At 35.4% G+C, this 17,555-nt stretch overlaps 3 protein-coding genes across 4 annotated transcripts in view; 1 reads left to right on the top strand and 2 right to left on the bottom strand.

Annotated features, from left to right (window-relative positions):
* The first annotated feature begins 47 nt into the window (after nt 1-47).
* Nucleotides 48-17,555, top strand: part of LOC124951703 (S-phase kinase-associated protein 2-like) — a 49,448-nt gene continuing 31,940 nt past the window's right edge. Inside the window, exons 1-4 of one of the 2 annotated variants that reach the window (XM_047500503.1) lie at nt 48-517; nt 640-1,076; nt 1,139-1,263; nt 1,377-2,294. In XM_047500503.1, coding sequence (XP_047356459.1) covers nt 251-517; nt 640-1,076; nt 1,139-1,263; nt 1,377-1,702 — 1,155 coding nt within the window. In that variant the 5' untranslated portion in view covers nt 48-250 and the 3' untranslated portion in view covers nt 1,703-2,294. Of the gene's footprint in view, nt 518-639; nt 1,077-1,138; nt 1,264-1,376; nt 2,295-17,555 lie in introns of those variants that run through there. The other variant, XM_047500504.1, reaches the window with a different exon arrangement.
* On the bottom strand, nt 2,228-8,419 carry LOC124951705 (larval cuticle protein LCP-22-like). Its single transcript, XM_047500510.1, has 3 exons — nt 4,496-8,419; nt 2,963-3,228; nt 2,228-2,786 (listed from the first exon to the last, which is right to left on the bottom strand). Exons 1-3 carry the CDS (start codon nt 4,529-4,531, stop codon nt 2,561-2,563), a joined length of 528 nt encoding a protein of 175 aa, XP_047356466.1. The 5' UTR covers nt 4,532-8,419; the 3' UTR covers nt 2,228-2,560.
* The window catches only part of LOC124951701, a 55,550-nt gene continuing 47,653 nt past the window's right edge, over nt 9,659-17,555 (bottom strand). The window contains exons 6-7 of the mRNA XM_047500500.1: nt 11,559-11,889; nt 9,659-11,482 (exon numbers count right to left, since the gene is read on the bottom strand). Coding sequence (XP_047356456.1) covers nt 11,357-11,482; nt 11,559-11,889 — 457 coding nt within the window. The 3' untranslated portion in view covers nt 9,659-11,356. The remainder of the gene's footprint in view (nt 11,483-11,558; nt 11,890-17,555) is intronic.

The following is a 17,555-nucleotide window of genomic DNA, read 5'->3' as shown; positions in this document are numbered from 1 at the left end:
AGAATTCGTGTTATTGTAAATATTTTCTTCTCATATATCCTTATGCAAGGTTATCATTATATTAGTGTTACCAGTTAGTCGTTTCAGTTTCGAATTGAAATCCGAATAGATGTAAAGTTAGTTGGCGACTGAAAACGAGTGTATAACGAACAAAATAAATATTGATATTACGAAATTTTACAATTCCTTTATTGATATATATATATATATATATATATATATATATATATATATATATATTTGTTAAAACATGGAAAAAAGTCTTTGCACTTCAAGAGAGATGGTCGTTGATAAGTCTGTTCTGTCTAAAAATATTTATACTTCGCGAAAAGGAATAAATCGTTCTAAAAATATTAAAAAAAGTGATAATGTTTTCCCTAATGTCGGTGACGTTAGGAATATATTTTTCTTTAGGAACAAACGTATATCATCCTGCGTGGGAGACGATGATTTTAATGACAAACTATCGAATGAATTAATATTATTAATATTTAAATGGTTGCCTAAGAAGGATCTGGTAAAAACAATATTTATACATGAATATTTTATTGGAATTAATTTTCGGGCAAATTAATTAGTCATTGCAAAAGGTATTGTTAAAAGAAGAAAAAAAAAAGTATCGTTTGTAAAAAATTACAGATACAGTGTACGATGGTTTGCAAGAGATGGCGTGAAATAACGTACAATGAAATATTATGGAACAATTTAGATTTATGTCGGAAGACATTAAGTGAAATTACGTTGCAACAAATATTATCGAAAGGTGTACGAATTTTAAGGCTTGCACAAGCAAAGATTATAACATCTGTGATTAAAGAAGCGAATAATCATTTTGATAACGATTATACGTACAAATTACAATACTTAGATATTTCTATGGCAATGATATTACCGGATAATCTGGCAAATTTATTATCCAAATGTAAACATTTAAAAAAATTATCTTTGGAAAGTTGTACTTTGAATGCAGCATGCTGTAAAGAATTAAGTTATTGCACTAAATTATCGGTATTGAATTTGGGCATGTGCGAGGGAATAGATCTTAAGGGTGTCTTACATATACTTAAGCTCAGAAGGTAAATAATTTTTTTTATTGTCTATGATGTCATAGATAAATTGTTATAATTCGTTGTTACAGCTTAATCGAACTCAACGTGGCATGGTGTTCATTGGATAAAGAACCTGTTACTATTTTATGTAAAATGCTTCCACCTACTATTGTTCGCTTCAATATTTCCGGATCTAAAGAAATTATAGATCACAGTAAGTGAACTTTTTTGTTATTATCTTTTTTTTACATGCTTAACAAATTACGAAGAATATGTGTGTATGTGTGTGTGCGTGTATATATATATATATATATATATATGTTTTAGATGTCGAAGAATTGGTAAAATCCTGTCCAGATATGATAGAATTAGATTTAAGCGATTGTACGGTACTTACCGACAAAGCAATTTCAAATATTCTGAATTTGACGAAATTAGAACATTTGTCGTTAAGTCGTTGTTATAACATATCTGCATTATCGTATTTAGAATTGGAACATATGCCGCGTATAGAGTATTTGGATATATTTAATATGTTACCAAAGTCATTGCCGAAGAAATTAAAAATTAATAACTTTCTATTTAGTTCTATAGCAAGGCCCACTATAGGAAATCAAAGTGGGACTATTTGGGGTCTTCAAGTTAGAAATTAGTTTTAATTAAATGAAAATTGTTGAAAACTGTTGAAAATTTTTGAAAGTGAAATGTTTTTAAACCAAAAAGGACAATAAAGTTGAATACATACACGCATATATAAATAATTATTAATAATGTAATATATATATATATAAATGGATAAATGTTAAAAACTCATAATTGGCGAATCCATGTAATCTCAATAAATCGTATTTATCTAAGAAAACTCTTGAGAACAAATGTTCGCATCGAATAGTGTCGCACGTAAATGCGTTTCATACGAATGTACGATTTCATACGATATGGATGCGTCGAATCACACGTAAGTAGTTCGACATTAGCAGCTTTTCTCTGATTTCTTCAAGAAGAAGTAATTTCTCTCTTTCTTCACGGTTTTCCCTTCGTACGACATCTTAGATGCCGCAGATGTTGAATTAACGCGTAGATGATGAAAAAGGCGAATCGTTAAAGGAAAAAAAGAAAAACCAAGAAAACAACAAATAAAAAAAATATATAAATAAATAAATAAATGGAGGACGATAAAAATTTATAAAAAAATATATTTTTCTCTTATTATCACGTGATCTCCCGAAGAGATACGGATTTGAATCTTTGTACATATTAAGTCCGTGATTACGACGCATTAACGTCGTCATAAATTATTTTTGAAATATATATATATATTTCTAAACGACGCGTTCTCTAAAATTATCATCAATTTAAATGGAGCTCACGCGGGATTGTTTTCTTTCTTAACGCATCGTTAATTAAAAAGTAGAAGGGTCGTCGTATCGATCGTCTCTATCGATTACATTGAAATCCATTTTCCAATCCTTTCTAATTGAGATGCCATTGGACAGTACGAGAAAGATCGATTATTGCGGTGGAAGATATTTTCTATCGACGTTCTTGTCCTTATTGGAACTTGGTGGCAAATATATTCCTGGTTCCTTTCCATTTCCAACGCCATTGGGTGGTCCCCTCGGTGGATAACCCGTAGGAGTCGGAATTCCATTACCACCTCCAGGAATTCCATTACCACCTCCAGCGGCTGTACCAAATTTGAAGCTGGCTTTGTTCCCGTTTTCATCGGCGACGTACCTTGAGTTTATACATTTAAATCATCATCATCATTCTATTTATTATATCTTTCTTCCTCTCCTTTCGTTAAGTTGATAATAATTATGAAGCAACGATAATTCATTTTTATTATCTCGTTATATGGAAATAGGAAAGGAAAAAGTGGAAAATTGATTAAAAAATATAAGTAGACATACTTAAAAGACACAGGAAGTCCTTCAGGGCTCTTATAAGAGAAACTTCCTTCCACAACGCGAACCGGTTGACCGTCAACGATTTTAATATCTTCCTTTTCTTCCCTTTGAACTCCGTCAATGTTACTCGAACCTGCCGGTTGACCTCCACCTTCGAAGGGTGCCTTCAAAATAAGTCCACCGGAGCCACGAGCGAAAGGCGGGGCCTTTTGATCGGGTGACAATTTTTCAGCCGAACAGTAAGTCGCGTATAGAAGAGAAACGGCGACCTGCCGTATTGTGAAAAGTTGTTTTAATAAAAGTTTTTTCTTTTCCCTTTAATCAAAATTCCCCTTTTCATCCCCCTGTCTCTCCCATCGATAAAACACGCTCTTCGAGCGTTGAAAATGATGGTTAACGGACACTCATCTTTTATACATCTATTATTATTGCATCATTTGAAATGTACGAAATGCCGAAGAAAGGTACTTATGTATCTACATATAGTGGCTACGTTCGAGAGATCGATGACCCAGGATCAACGTTGAGGTATGCGTCGTGCGATGGTAAAAGTTAAATTGTATAATCAACGATTAGAATCGGGATGGCACGCATCATCGACGAAGACGGACCATCCTCGAATAGGTAGACCTTTCTGTACTTTCTATTTAATTATTCCCCTTGATCATTCATCGAAAAGATTTATTTTCGATTTCATTAAACGCCTTCGGCGATGAATGGTTACGCTTTCGTTCGATCCGATCAATTTCCCGATATAAAAATTTCAAATATCATACTATCATTTCAAACTGAAAATCTTTTCTTCGACATTTAATCACATTTAATTATTAACAATTTATTACAGGCATTACGTATGAATTATTTATACGTTTAATTAAGAGATAAGATCGATTGATTCATTATATTCGAGAAAAGAAAAAAAAAAAGAAAAAAAAACAATGATACCTACGTAACCAATGGATAAAAGGTATAATAATTTCATTGCTAAAGTACATCCTCGATCGAGAGAAAAATCATTACTGCAGTCGCGACGTTCGCCGGCTAAGAGAATCTAAAACGTTGTTATGGTGGTTACGTTTGTAAGTAGGAGCGTGAATGTAACGGGAACCACGACATTCGCGCGGGATTTATGATCATGTGGAGAGGTCGAGAGCTGTTCGTTCGAATGAAATGCACGAGAGAATCTTGTGAATACTTCTTCGTTCGAAATATACATATATATATATATATATATATACATATATAAATATCTATGTATGCAGGTATATATTTTTTTCTTGGTTAATCCTGATATTGTTTATAAATAAAAAATAAAACAAGAACGATAATCGTACTCTCTGTTTTATCTATATATTTACGATAATATATTTCACGTAATAATTCGAAAGGATGATACGAGACGAGATAGACTCTCTCTTTCTCTCCACCCCCCTTTCTCTCTCTCTCTCTCTCTCTCTGTGATTTATGAGGATTTTCGATCTCTCTAACGTCTCTTATTTTCTAATTCTCTTTTTATATTTTCCACATGGAACGTACCAACGATCGTGCGATGATAAATCGACGAGGATCCATGGTGATGGTGCTGAGAACGACGATCACTTGTTGTGACGACACACTCGAAATGGCATATCCCACGAACACGACACGAACGCACGTACGTACGTAAGGTAATTAAATACGATCGATTAGCTTATAATACGAACGAACGAACGAACGAACGAACGAACGAACGATCGATCGATCGGTCGGTCGGTCGGTCGATCGATCACAAACACGAAGATTTATATTTGCGTGATTATTTCTTCTTTCTTTTCTTTCTCTCTTTTTTCTCTTCCTTTTTTTTTGTTATATATATATATATGTATGTATATATATATATGTATATGTATATATATATATATATGTATCGAAACGCGACGAAATCACGTAGCTCCTTTGTCCTAGGAGAGATTCTACCGAGCTCGTTGGCTCCCCCGTGTCTTATATACTCCGCGCAACTGAACGCTTTTTTCCCCCTCCGTATTTCTCTACTGTCTTCTACTGTTCCTTGACTATGTCGAGAAGAACAACAAGAGGCAAAGGTAGCTACCATTTTCTTCTTCTTTTTTTTCTTCTTCTTCTTCTTCTTCTTCCCCGATGATGTATGCACCGAGAATCATCGATCGTTCGTTCGCCCTCGTAGAACCAAGTTCTACTCGATATTCTCCCCTCCTTTTTCTTCTTCTCCTCTTTCTACTCCTGTTTTAGCGCGACATTTACGTGACATCGATATTTCATCGATTTAGAAAGGAAAACACGATCGACCCTCTCTCCTCTATCTTTAAATCTTGAAAAATTGAAATTTTTATCCATAAAAATGTGTTTTTTTCTCTCCCTTGCTATACGTCATAATAATCATCCTAATTTCATTTAATCTAATTCGAATTTTCAACGAATCGCGATTATTTCATTTAATGAGATATATTATATTTGAAATATGATCGTCGAGTCTTATTCGACACTTTGACGAATTTAAATCAACACGTTCGATGTTATAATTGTATAATCTCGTGTCTTTCAATATGGCGGACTAATAGTTTCGTCGAGTTTTCAAAGTCCTCAATCCATAATAAAATCGTTGTACCATTTAACTAGGTCTCGTTATAATTTTCTCGATCTCTTTCGTGGATAAGAGACGGATGAGAGACATTATCATATCGGTTGTCGGTTTTGAAAACGGATCCGACGTGGAAAGGGCAACGTCGTCACGAACGTAAGAACGAGAATTCGCTCGTTTAAGGGTACGCCAGATCACACAACAATACTCTCTATCTCAGAACCTTTTAAAAGGATGCGTTTGCTCTTTGGTGCAACATCGTTGCCGCGACATCGTTGACATTTTATTTCTGCTACTACTCCGTGATTTGCTTTTAACCGAACCCATATTGCATTCCACGAAGAAAACAGTATCCATCCTAACGGTAGCGATTTATCGGCTTGATCGATCTCGATCATTCGAAGGGTGCCGTATCGTTACCTTTCGTTTCCTCTTCTTCGCCTCAATCCTTTTCTTTCGATAATCATAATAATAATAAAAATAATAATAAAAATAATAATAATAATAAAAAAATAACGATACGTAAAAGTTGATAGGATGCTTGTGAAATGATGACGAGGGAATGAAACACGTGCGACTATCGATCTCTATGAATCTGTCTGATCGTTAAGCACCGATATTTCCATTTGTGGAAAGATCGAGTCATTTCGACTTACCGATTAGGCTCATGCTTCGTTATCTGCATTGTTATAGGTGTAAGTAATCTTTTGTTACATTCGCCGTAGGATAAGTTGAGATATTTTCGATGAAACGAACTCGACGATTTCGTCAGTTTTTTCTCTTGCCTAAAGAGATATAGAGAGAGAAAGGGATGCGTGGTCGGAGAATAGTTTGTAGAAACACGAAGAGACAGCTTGTATATTTATGTTACGCAGTTAGTGTTCCCTTCGAAAGACAATAGAGGGAAATCGTGATTGATGACATCGACGTGCATCCTCTTGGATACTATCCTTAACCTTCGAGATTTTTATATAGATTTTTTCTTTCTTTCTTGGTTTGGTTTTTCTTTTTTTTTTAATTTCTTTTTTTACTAGTCTCTTCATATCTCCATTACTTTCTTTATTAAAATAGAAAATGTTTCAACGAAGAAGCGAAAGAGCAATCAATCGAAATCTTTTGGAAAGTTATCTTCCGGAATCGAAGTTGTATGGTTACGTCACGTGATGTCAACTGATACAAAAGTTGTTAAATTTTCGAGAGTGTAATTATCATATTACCATTCGAATAATAATTTTGTGATGAAACGGTGTCGATTTGAAGAGGTTTTATGTAATATTACGTATGCGTAAATCTTTCGACATTATTACGTATATGTCAGATCTATGAAGATTTTTCATTCGCATAATTTACTAGAACGTCGAAAGTACGACAAGTTTATCGTTCCCATGAGAATTTGTCGGGAATATTTCGTTGTCTCTGATTTATCGTAATTTCTTTATATCGATATATGTATGTGGAATAAAGAAAATGAGGCCGTGATATTTTCTTTATCCTCTCTCTACTTTTTATCTCTTTCTAATGTGTGAAAACAATCGCGTATTAAATTAACTCTATTTGCGTTAAATTCAATAGAATATTTTTTTTTCTTACATTTATCTTTATATTTATCCTTTTTTTTTTTTGCTTTTTTAATCTTACCTACATGTAGTTCCTTCGTCCTCGTGGCGTGGATAGCAGGCTCATTATCCATTATTATATCCAGGAGCTCAATATACTTTTTTTTTTTTTTTCAATTATTTTTTCTTTCTTTTCTTTTTTATTTTGATTTCAATCGACTATTATTTTGATATCTTTTTTTTTTTTGGCGAGAAGCGCGTGAAAGCGAAGGACAAGTCGGAAAAGGCCGCGTTTATTCATCATCGTCGTCGTCGGAAAAGCAGGCAAGCGGTTTGTTGACCTCAACCGATTTGGAAATAATATTTATTAATACAAACGTTAAAAATCGTTCTCTCTTTATTATTTTCACGTCACGTTTAGCGTTAACTTCTCTGGTGCGGCATGCTTTTTTTCATTCATATATTTTTCTTTCTCCTCGCTCTAATCGCCGTTTATATCTCGTTTAAATAACGCGCGAGTTATGCGTGTAGGAACTAAAAACTAGGAATTCTAAACAACGTTCCCTTCGGCCTCGATTTCGCGTTTCTTTTCTTATCGTACGAATGGAAACTCATTATGATCGATGGTTGCGCACTCGAAAAAAATCGCGATACAAACAAACAACTTTTTCTTCTTTTTCGTCAAACGTACCGACTCAAATCTGTGCGTGTGTATGTCTACGTCTGTGTGTGTTCTTTTAAGGGTTCTTCAATAAAATTCATTTCAGGATGTTACTCGACGTTATCATCGGCTCGTTAATAAAAGAATATAGTCGGTACGCTCGCAAACGCATAAATTTTACGGATAATAATAATAATAATAATAATAATAATAATAATAATAATAATAATAATAATAATAATAATAGGTGTAATAATAATAATAATAATAATAATAATAATAATAATAATAATAATAATAATAATAATAATAATAATAATAATAATAATAATAATAATAATAATAATAATAATAATAATAATAATAATAATCAATCGCAATAACGTTCCCTATTTATAATCAAATAAGAATGAGCGAGTAGAGAATCTCCAAAGAAAAATGATGGGCAATCTATTCTGTTTATCTGTGTTTTCTCTGATTACATTTACAATCATTGCTTCTTTATTCTTGCTTTATCTTTTATTTTTTTCCTTTATTTTTGCAACTTCTTGGTTCATCCTTTCGTTTTTCTTCCTCGTACTTATTATAGATCGTCGTGTTCGATTTTATTCGACGATATCTTTCTATATATATGTATGTATATATATATATATATATATATATATATATATATATATATATATATATATATATAAGTAAAAATTCAGGATTTTACAGTACTTACAAATTCACATCACACTTCAAGCCTTTCATTCTGCATGTCTAAGGTTAAAGAAAATGAAAAAATAGCCTGTCTTCTTTCTTTAATTTTTCTTCTTTTCATCTTTTTTTCTCTCTCTCTCTCTTTCTCTCTCTCTTTTTCACTCATACGCACCATCTCACACGCACACTTTCTTACTCTCTCTCTCTCTCTCTCTCTCTCTCTCTTTCTCTCTCTCTATCTTTCTCTCGCGTTTCAGAAAAAATCGTTATCATAACGAAGTTAAGAAAAATATGCAGATATGTATGTGATGTACGTAAACGCGTACGTACGTCCACATGTCTGCTTCTTCGCTCTCTTCTTCTCCGCTATAGATACAGAACGGACATAAAATCCAGAGGTTTTGGGTTGCCAAATATAGGGGGTCGTGTAGAATCCTCCGCTAAGGATCCAAAATACTATCGGACGTTTCGCTATAGTCTTTGCGAATTTCCATGCCGATCCTTTATTGCTCGTATCTTGACCATTTTGGCTCTTGAAACCGACTGGTATATACTTTAAATTTCATTCCTTATACATTTGTTATACATATATGTATGTATATGTGTATATATATATATATATATATTTTTTTTTTTTTATATATCTATATTCATATATTTTTTGTTTTTCTTTTCGCATGTGTATGTGTGTATGTATACATACATACATACATACATATATATATATATATATTTATATATATATATATGATTCGTAGATATACAGATTTTTAAATACCATATCTAGCTACGCAAAATTATATAAGATTAAAGTAATAAATAGGCTCTAACATGCACGTGTACTTAAGAGATATGAAGAAATCAAAAAATCGGAAGAGGGCGGGCTGGGTTGCTTTGTTTGGCTGGGAATGAGGGGATTGAAAAAAAAAAAAAAAAAAAAAAATCAGAAAATATCTCCAACTCGTCATTTATACAGAATAAATTGATAGCGCTTCACGCATTTAGTTTGTGCTCTAGCAGCATTTGGATTAAAGGAATTCTCGTTTAAGAATTCTCGAAAGAAGAGCGATCAAACAATTTCTCCATTTTCTTTTTCTTTTTTTTTTTTTTTTTCATCCCGCATCCCCTTCAAGTATTGATCTTCCTTTTTTATCGATCGAACCGCCACACTCTTTTCAATTTAGTGTACGTGCACATCATCTTTCTTCATTTTTTTTTTTTTTTTTTTTTTTTTTTTTTTTTGTATCAACGAGCTTTCGTGCAAGCTCTTTTTCTTTCATAACATTCTCTCTTTCCTTTGTACTCATCATTCACGCAAGCAGTCCCTCTCTCTAACATACACACACACAGTCTCTCTCTCTCTCTCTCTCGCTCTTTCATTCTTTCTTTCGTTCTCTCTCTCTCTCTCTCTCTCTCTCTCTCTCTACATCACTCGAAAAAAAATACACTAGCTATAATATTTACAGACCAAGGTTTAAATCCTGAATCTTTACTCGGATCACGCACGAGAACGTACTTTTTTTATTTTTTATAATTTTTCTGTTTGTTTAAGCCCCCATAAGCGCCCGGGTTTTATTCTAACTTGATACGTATATGTATAAAGCCAGACATATAAAGTGTGGACGAAAAGTGTATTCGCGCTTTGCTAAGAGAAAGAATTATAGAAAAAATCATAAAGAATAGGAGAAGGAGGAAGAAGTAGAAGAAGAAGAAGAAACAGATAAAAAGATGGCGAGAGTAATGTCGAAGATCGAACGTTGAATCGTCGATTTTCGCGATTTCTTCAGATAAGAAGTAAAACTGCGTTCTCAAGCGAGCCCCTTTTGCTCTTATCATCATCATCATCATCATCATCATCATCATCATCATCATCATCATCATCATCATCGTCATCATCATCAATCAATCATCAGCAGCATTATCATTATCATCAGCAGTAGCAGCATCTTCGTTTCAATCTCACCCCTCTTTTTCTTACTTAAAAATTCTCAACACAGTCGAACGGTTCTCAGCTTCCTTTGCGCATCCCCTCATACGGTTTTTTGCTGCTCGATACAATCAATATAATCACGATAATCTTGATATTTTAAACCACAATAGTAAAAGCATATAAGCTATACAGCTACCATTCTTTATCTACAATATAGTTTTATTATAATCTTCATCTCTCTTCATTCTTTATTTCTTTCTTTCTTTTTTTTTTTCTTTTTTTCGTTTTTTATTTCATCTCAAATATTTTCCAGCTCCCTTCTCCCCCTCCCCACCCACCTCTTTCTCGGCAGACATATGTACTTTAGATGCATTTGAACATCGATTACGTCTCGTGGATACGTCGAGCGTAGAACAACTATGGACACGTTAGCCTTTTTTTTTACTACGAGACCATTTATAGACGCAAATACATCAAGGAGAGAGAGGAGTCCACTCTCGTAGATAAAATCGTTCCTTCTTTTTTTACTCGAGAGCCGAGAAAACAACAATACCTTGTTATATATCTTCGTTATTTTTCTTTATACTCTCGACGTTTTCTCGTTGGAACAACGATATGATAATATAATTGAGAAACGGATTCATTGCCACGAAGGTGTGATTTATTAATTACCAGAGTTTGGTAATCGTTACTCCACGGATGCTATTCGAAAGCTCCTCTTCTTTCCCGCCTTTTTTCTTGCATGTTCTTTTCTTATCTTTTCGTTTTGTTTCGTCTTTTCTTTTCTTTCTTTTTTTTTTTTTTTGTTCTTTTAATTCGCTTAGACGATCGATAGTAAGCAAGCTCTGCCGGTATTACGTCGTCTCCCGTTCTGTTCTTTTCTTTTTTTTTTTTCCTTTCTCTTCTCGTGCATTTAGATCTCGCAAGACGTCCTAAAGCGTTTTCCCTCGCGTTACTGCAACACGCAGCACTTGCATTTAGGCTTCTTCTTCAGCGTAACGTGCTCGACCTGCGACGCATCGCCTGGTCCTTGTGCCGTCATTCTCGCAACTTCGACAGTCCTCGATCCTGGGCCAACCTGAAATCGATCGATAAATCAGTCATCATAATAATAATAATAATAATAATAGAATCAAGATAAAGATTTAAATTACTTTCTCGTTTGCATTCAGCTGATTGTTCACTGCCGTCGAGGATTTTATCGGCGTACCATGGGCATTCCCATTTCCTTGATTGAGCCTCGGCGATGCGTTCGAATGACGATTCGTCGAGTTTGCATTTGATTTGAGAAGAGGACTGGAACTCGAATCGTGATCCGGTCCAGGCGTCGTTTTGCCCGTCTCTTCGCATCCTGGTAAAGGTGGTGCCGTTTGTCCGGGAGTTGGGGTGATCGGTTTCCCACCCTTTATCAGCTCGACTATCTCGTCAGCTTCTCTCGACAAGTCACCGTCCGGCCTGAACGGGTTGTCCCATCCGCTATCCGTGCTGAAACATCGTTTTATTTTTAATCATCTTACGTGTTAAATTGGAGGTCAGGTTGAAAGACAAAAAAAAAAAAAAAAAAAAGAAAAAAAAAAGAAAAAAAAAGAAAAAAAAAACAAAAAAGATACAACGAAGAAATATCTCTCAAAGTATTTTTTATCACGTCGATCGCTCGATTCCGCAACGTCCTTGTTGTCACATTTTATATTTAACAAAGTCCAATTCTCACTTACTGCACACGCTTGAACTCTCATAGATACGTGTGTTGGTACGTACTATGCTAAACGAGACTCTTATTGAATACGAAATTAAACTAGACTAGAGAATATGCAAGAATGCTGTTGAATTTGCAAACGCGTAACAACAACAACAACAATAACAAGAGAACAGCAGGAGTGTTAACTCGTCTCTTATGCAACATTTTATCTATCTACCTAACATACCTATCTGATGTCATTTCTATTCGTTACATTGAACGTTCGTGAGTCCGGAACAACATCGGATATGACGTTAAACGATATTGATCATTTCTTTCAACGTTACCAGATGAATTTTTCCTTTTCTTTTTTTTTTTTTTTTTTCCTTTTTCCTTGCATTACGCAACCCTGATGCAACCCTGACGCAATACAAAATTTTATTTAAACGCGGAACATTTCTCTCTTTTCTTTATTTTTTCGTTTTTCATTTCGATCGAGTTGACGTTTTTAAATAACGTGTTGCTCGATCATAGATTAAAGAGAAACAATGAATTAAACGCAATTGCCGCACTCGAACGACCGTGGCATTAAAGCTTTGGCATTGAATCGTACTTAATCGAGCTCTCTCTCTCTCTCTCTCTTTCTCTCTCCTAGTCGCACTCGAGCCTGCGTTATTCGCGTCACCGGAATGCACGGTATACGCATACGCGCACGCGCCCATACACACACACACATACACAAATCAGGCACAGGCATACAGACATACTAGAAACCATGCGTGTCGAATAGGTAGAAGCTCGCTCGCTCGCTCGCTCGCTTGCACGCACAAACGAAACGAGTTCCCTTTCGTTCGTGCAAAATTCGTATCTCGGATATTCGCGTCGTCTCGTGACGTACGTCAAACTTCCGCTTAATTTACGTACCCAATCCCGCGTAATATGGAAGTACCTCCGGTAAACTATTACTGTAATTCGACTGTGCAAGGAAATTGAACATTCGTAAACGCTTTTTCCTTTTCTCCCCCCTCCCCCCTCCCCCTCCCCCCGCCACCTCTCTTCTTCTTTCTTTTTTCATTCGTTTGTTTGTTTCTACTATTTTTTTTTCTTTCTTCTTCTTTTCTTTTCGAGAATGTCATCGCGAAAGGATTTTATTACAGGGGTTGCAAATCGTTTCCGCCGGTGATTGCAAAGCTGATTGTGTTCCGAAGGGTCGCACATGTCATAGGAGAAGGTGTCCTGTTTCCGTGAGGGTCGTTGAACGTGTTAAACGTTCCGTGAAATTGTTCCTTTCTTTCTCTCTCTCTCTCTCTCTCTCTCTCTCTTTAATCATTTCAACCTTCGTCCGGTCAATTCTGTTTGAATCTGTCATTGATTTCGTTCGTTTTCGGTATCTATTGAAAAGTCTCTTTCGTCAACTATTTCCCGATAAGCTTCTATCTATCTTTCTCTCTTTATCTCTCTCATTTTATTATTATGTGTCTGTTATCGGGAAGAGGATCGATCGAACGTCCTGGTCATAAATTGATTAACTAACCGTGTCTCTTACTAATCTCGAGGAATAAGATAAAAGATGAGAAAAAAAAAGAAGAGAAAAAGAAAAAAAAAAGAAAAGAAAAATAAAAAAAAGAAAGCAGAAGAAGACGAAGTAACGTCGATTAGAGAAAAAAAGAAAAAAGTTTCGAAGAGTTCGGAATTAGTTCGAATGAAGGCGAGGCTAACCGGAAATAGACAGGAGATGGAAGACGATGGAAACTTCCGAACCGACCTCGTTAGATCAGGCCTCGTCTCTTTTTCTTCCCTCTTTTTTTTTTTTTTTTTCTTTTCCATGGAACTAGTCTTTTACTATCTCCCTCTGTCCCTTCCCTCCTTCTCTCTCTCTCTCTCTCTCTCTTTCATCTTTAAAGACTTCAATCGAGTTTCGAGCGAGTTTGCTTGCTCGACGATTTTGGTATTATGTACATACGTAGGTACATATGTATGTACTAAAAAAGAAGGAGATACGCTCGTGCCTATGAGAATGAAAAGAGAACGAGGGTGAGAGTGAGGGTGAGGTTGAGTAAGGAAAGAGGAAGAGGAAGAAGAAGTGGAGGAAGAAGTGGACAAAGAAGAGGAGAAAGAAGAAGAAGAAGAAGAAGAAGAAGAAATGGCACGAGAGAAGAGCCGAGTTTGCGAAGAAACGAAACGTCGAAGAAGCGAATAGGTGGAGGAAGCGAATGTAGAGGAAAAGCATGTTTTCTCTCTCTCTCTTTCTCTCTCTCTCTCTCTCACTCTCTCTCACTCTCTTTCTGTCTTTCGAAGCACCGAAAGGAAAAATAGGTTGGTTGGTAGTTTGAGAGCTGGCCAAGGGCCAGCCAGGCTAATAATGTCCGATATTACGAAATTCTATGACCGTACGTTCCCCTACTTTTCTCGGATTTAAATCCAACACGAGAGGGGGAAATCGCATTACCGTATATCTTCTTCTTCCTCTTACGAGGAAATGAAAATAATCCGAGGAATTAACGTACCAGTATACGCCAATAGATATCATATTATATGATTTTCGTATAAATGTTTGTTATCGATAATCGACTATACGTACTTTTTCTTTTCTTCTTTTTTTTTTTTCTTTCTTTTTTTATTTTCCATTGACAATCAACGATATTGGAACACATTTCTGAACGAAGAAAATAATCGAAGAAAACGACCACTCTTTTGCATTTCCAAGATATATATACATATATATATATGTATATTATACATATATGTGTGAACCGTTTGAATGGCACATACCTACCACGTGCTCGTTAAAAAGACTCTTTGTGAGGGTTCAACGACCCCGAAAAGAATTTTCCTTGGCTCGGGTAAGAGCTTTAATCGCGAACAAGAAGTCGTACGGATAAACGCAGAAATATATCGTCTGCGATTATTCCGTTGGAACGATCGAGATTCCACGTGAATTCTTTACATCGAGGAAAAGAAAAAAGAAAAGATGAAAAGGAAAAAAAAAAAAAAAAAAAAAAAAAAAAAAAAAAAAAAAAAAAGAAATCGTGGAATTTCAGTGGATAAATCAAGCGTTAAAATTTTTGAAGAACGAAATTGGATATTGAGAATGGGAACGATAGGTAGTTACAACGAAAGACAAAGACAGAAACAGACGGAGAGAGCGAGAGAGAAAGAGAAAGACAGCCTCAATGAGGTTAACAAGGTCTATCGCTTGTGGGCCATAGGACACGTCCGTTGCACGAGAATCGTGTCGCGTGTTCTCGATCGAACCACAGCGTGGCCTCAAGAAATATCGACGTATTTCTTTATTTATATATATTTCTTTCTTTTTCTTAATTTTTTACACGCTTTTTCTTTTCAAGAGAAATACGATAAGAAAAATAAAAAGTAAAGGAAACAATAATTAGAATTAACGCAGAAAGAAACAATAATTATTAGAAAGATTAGAAAGAGAGAAAAGAAAACAGAGATGTACGTATGCATTTACTTCGAAAAGATATACTAAGTACGATCGTTAAAAAAATTAGTACGTAGTAGTTAATATCCTTAGTGGTTGTTTCATGTGTGTTGATTGGTTGGTCGGCCGATATACGCAAATAGTCGTTTTCGATATAAGCAAAGTTCGATCGGGAAAAGTTAGTGTGCCGCCGCTTTGGTCTTTAGTAATCGTAGACCGACCGACGCCAATGGAGACACAATTTTCTGTCGCTCCGAGGGTCTTCAACCCCTAAGACACGCGACACTACGAATACTCTAGCTTTAAGTCTATAGGTAACCTTCGCACTGGACGGGCTGCTTTGTATCATTCGCGAACGTTTCTTTTAATTTTGCAAAGAAAAAAAAAATAAACAAATAAAAAACAAAACAAAAAAGAAAGTAATAAAGAAATAAGTAAATAAAAAAAAAAAAAAAAAAAAAAAAAAAAAGAATAAAGAAAAAAAAAAGAGAAAAGATCATCGTTAGAAAAAGATGAGAACAATTTGATGCGTCTTGAGGGTAGGATTACCTTTCGTTGCCATCGGAGTCCTTGGGTACCTTAATCACGTAATAGACGTGTCCTCCATGAGTGGTCGTCATTTTCGACGGTATCGATTATCGAATCGTACGTCATCAAACTCACAATATAAAGGATCACTACCGACGCGAACGTTTTATTTACGCGAATCGATCACGAATCGTTCCTCGTTACACTCTTTCTATTTCTTCGTTCGATTAAGAAAAATTATTGTCGAATTTTATATTTAACAACATCTTTTGCATTCTCTTCCCATTTAATTTTCCTTCCCTTTCGATGATTCTGCAATGATCGAAAAAATAGACGCACGTACTCGTTGCTGTCGTACAGAGGACTTGGCCGATTTTAAGAGAGAAAGAGAAAGAGAAAGAGAGAAAGAAAGAGAGAGAGAGAGACAGAGAAAGAGAGAGAGAGAGAGCGATGAAAAGAGGGAGAAACTCAAAGATGAACGTAAGACTTTATTTTTAAGCGCTTTCGTGGCGGGAGATCCTTCGCGAATATATATTCTCTCTCTCTCTCTCTCTCTCTCTCTCTCTCTCTCTCTTCGTTTCTCTTCCGTCCTCTCTCTCTCTCTCTCTCTCTCCCTCCTCCCCTCGACATAACTTCACTCTAGAAACGTTATTTCAAGCGATTCGTTTACGAGATGGAAAGCTCGCATTTTCCTCGTCGCATGAGATCCCCTCGAAGAGTTTTCTTTTGTTCCTCTTTTATGTACGCGTTACCGAGACGACGACGACGACGACGACGACGACAACGACAACGACAACGACAACGACGACGACGACGACGACGACGACGACGACGACGACGATGCTGTGCCAGAAGAAGCTTGGATCTTTCCTATGGATCGTATGGAATGTTGGAAAATTTGATCTACCGGGTAAGACAAATTCTTACCTCGGTACAAAGTGAGAGTGAGAGTGAGAGAGAGAGAGAGAGAGAGAGAGAGAGAGAGAGAGAGAGAGAGAGAGAGAGAGAGAGAGAGAGAGGGGAAGAGAGAGGAATCGATAAATCGAAGTTATCTCATCTAACACTAATTTCCGTAGATAATTTAATGGACCATGACCTATTTTTTTCTCTCTCCCTCTTATATCGACTTTATTATCTCTCGTGTTATCGATAACGCAACTGGTCTCGAAGCGATTGTCTACATCGTGTAACATCGGACGGCTGTTTATTTTTTTTTTTTTTTTTATTTTATAGTATGACGTACGGCTTCCGGAAAATGTAAGAACTCAGTTCTTATCATAGGACGATTACGAATCACAATACTATAAACCGGTAACTGTGTTTCTATAATATAAAAAAGAGAAAAAAAAAACATAGGAAAAAGAAAACAAGAAAAGAGCAGGATAAGAGCTCAGTGAAGTTGATCGTACGAAAGAAAAAGAAAAAAGAAAGATGATAAAAAAGAAAGGAAAACAAAAAAGAAATTATCATAAAACGTATCTACAATTTTTGTCTATTCTACAA

This window comes from Vespa velutina, chromosome 9 (genome assembly GCF_912470025.1).
Source record: "Vespa velutina chromosome 9, iVesVel2.1, whole genome shotgun sequence".
In the NCBI taxonomy this organism is placed as follows: Eukaryota; Metazoa; Arthropoda; class Insecta; order Hymenoptera; family Vespidae; genus Vespa; species Vespa velutina.
This window is presented reverse-complemented; position numbering and strand designations above follow the sequence as displayed.

What these genes read in the sequence shown, in the direction of transcription:
- LOC124951705 (XM_047500510.1), bottom strand. Translation starts at nt 4,531, where the DNA reads ATGGATCCTCGTCGATTTATCATCGCACGATCGTTG. An exon ending in TTATCATCGCACGATCGTTG is followed by an intron (nt 3,229 to 4,495) that starts GTACGTTCCATG and finishes ACAATACGGCAG; the next exon opens with GTCGCCGTTTCTCTTCTATA. An exon ending in GGACTTCCTGTGTCTTTTAA is followed by an intron (nt 2,787 to 2,962) that starts GTATGTCTACTT and finishes TATAAACTCAAG; the next exon opens with GTACGTCGCCGATGAAAACG.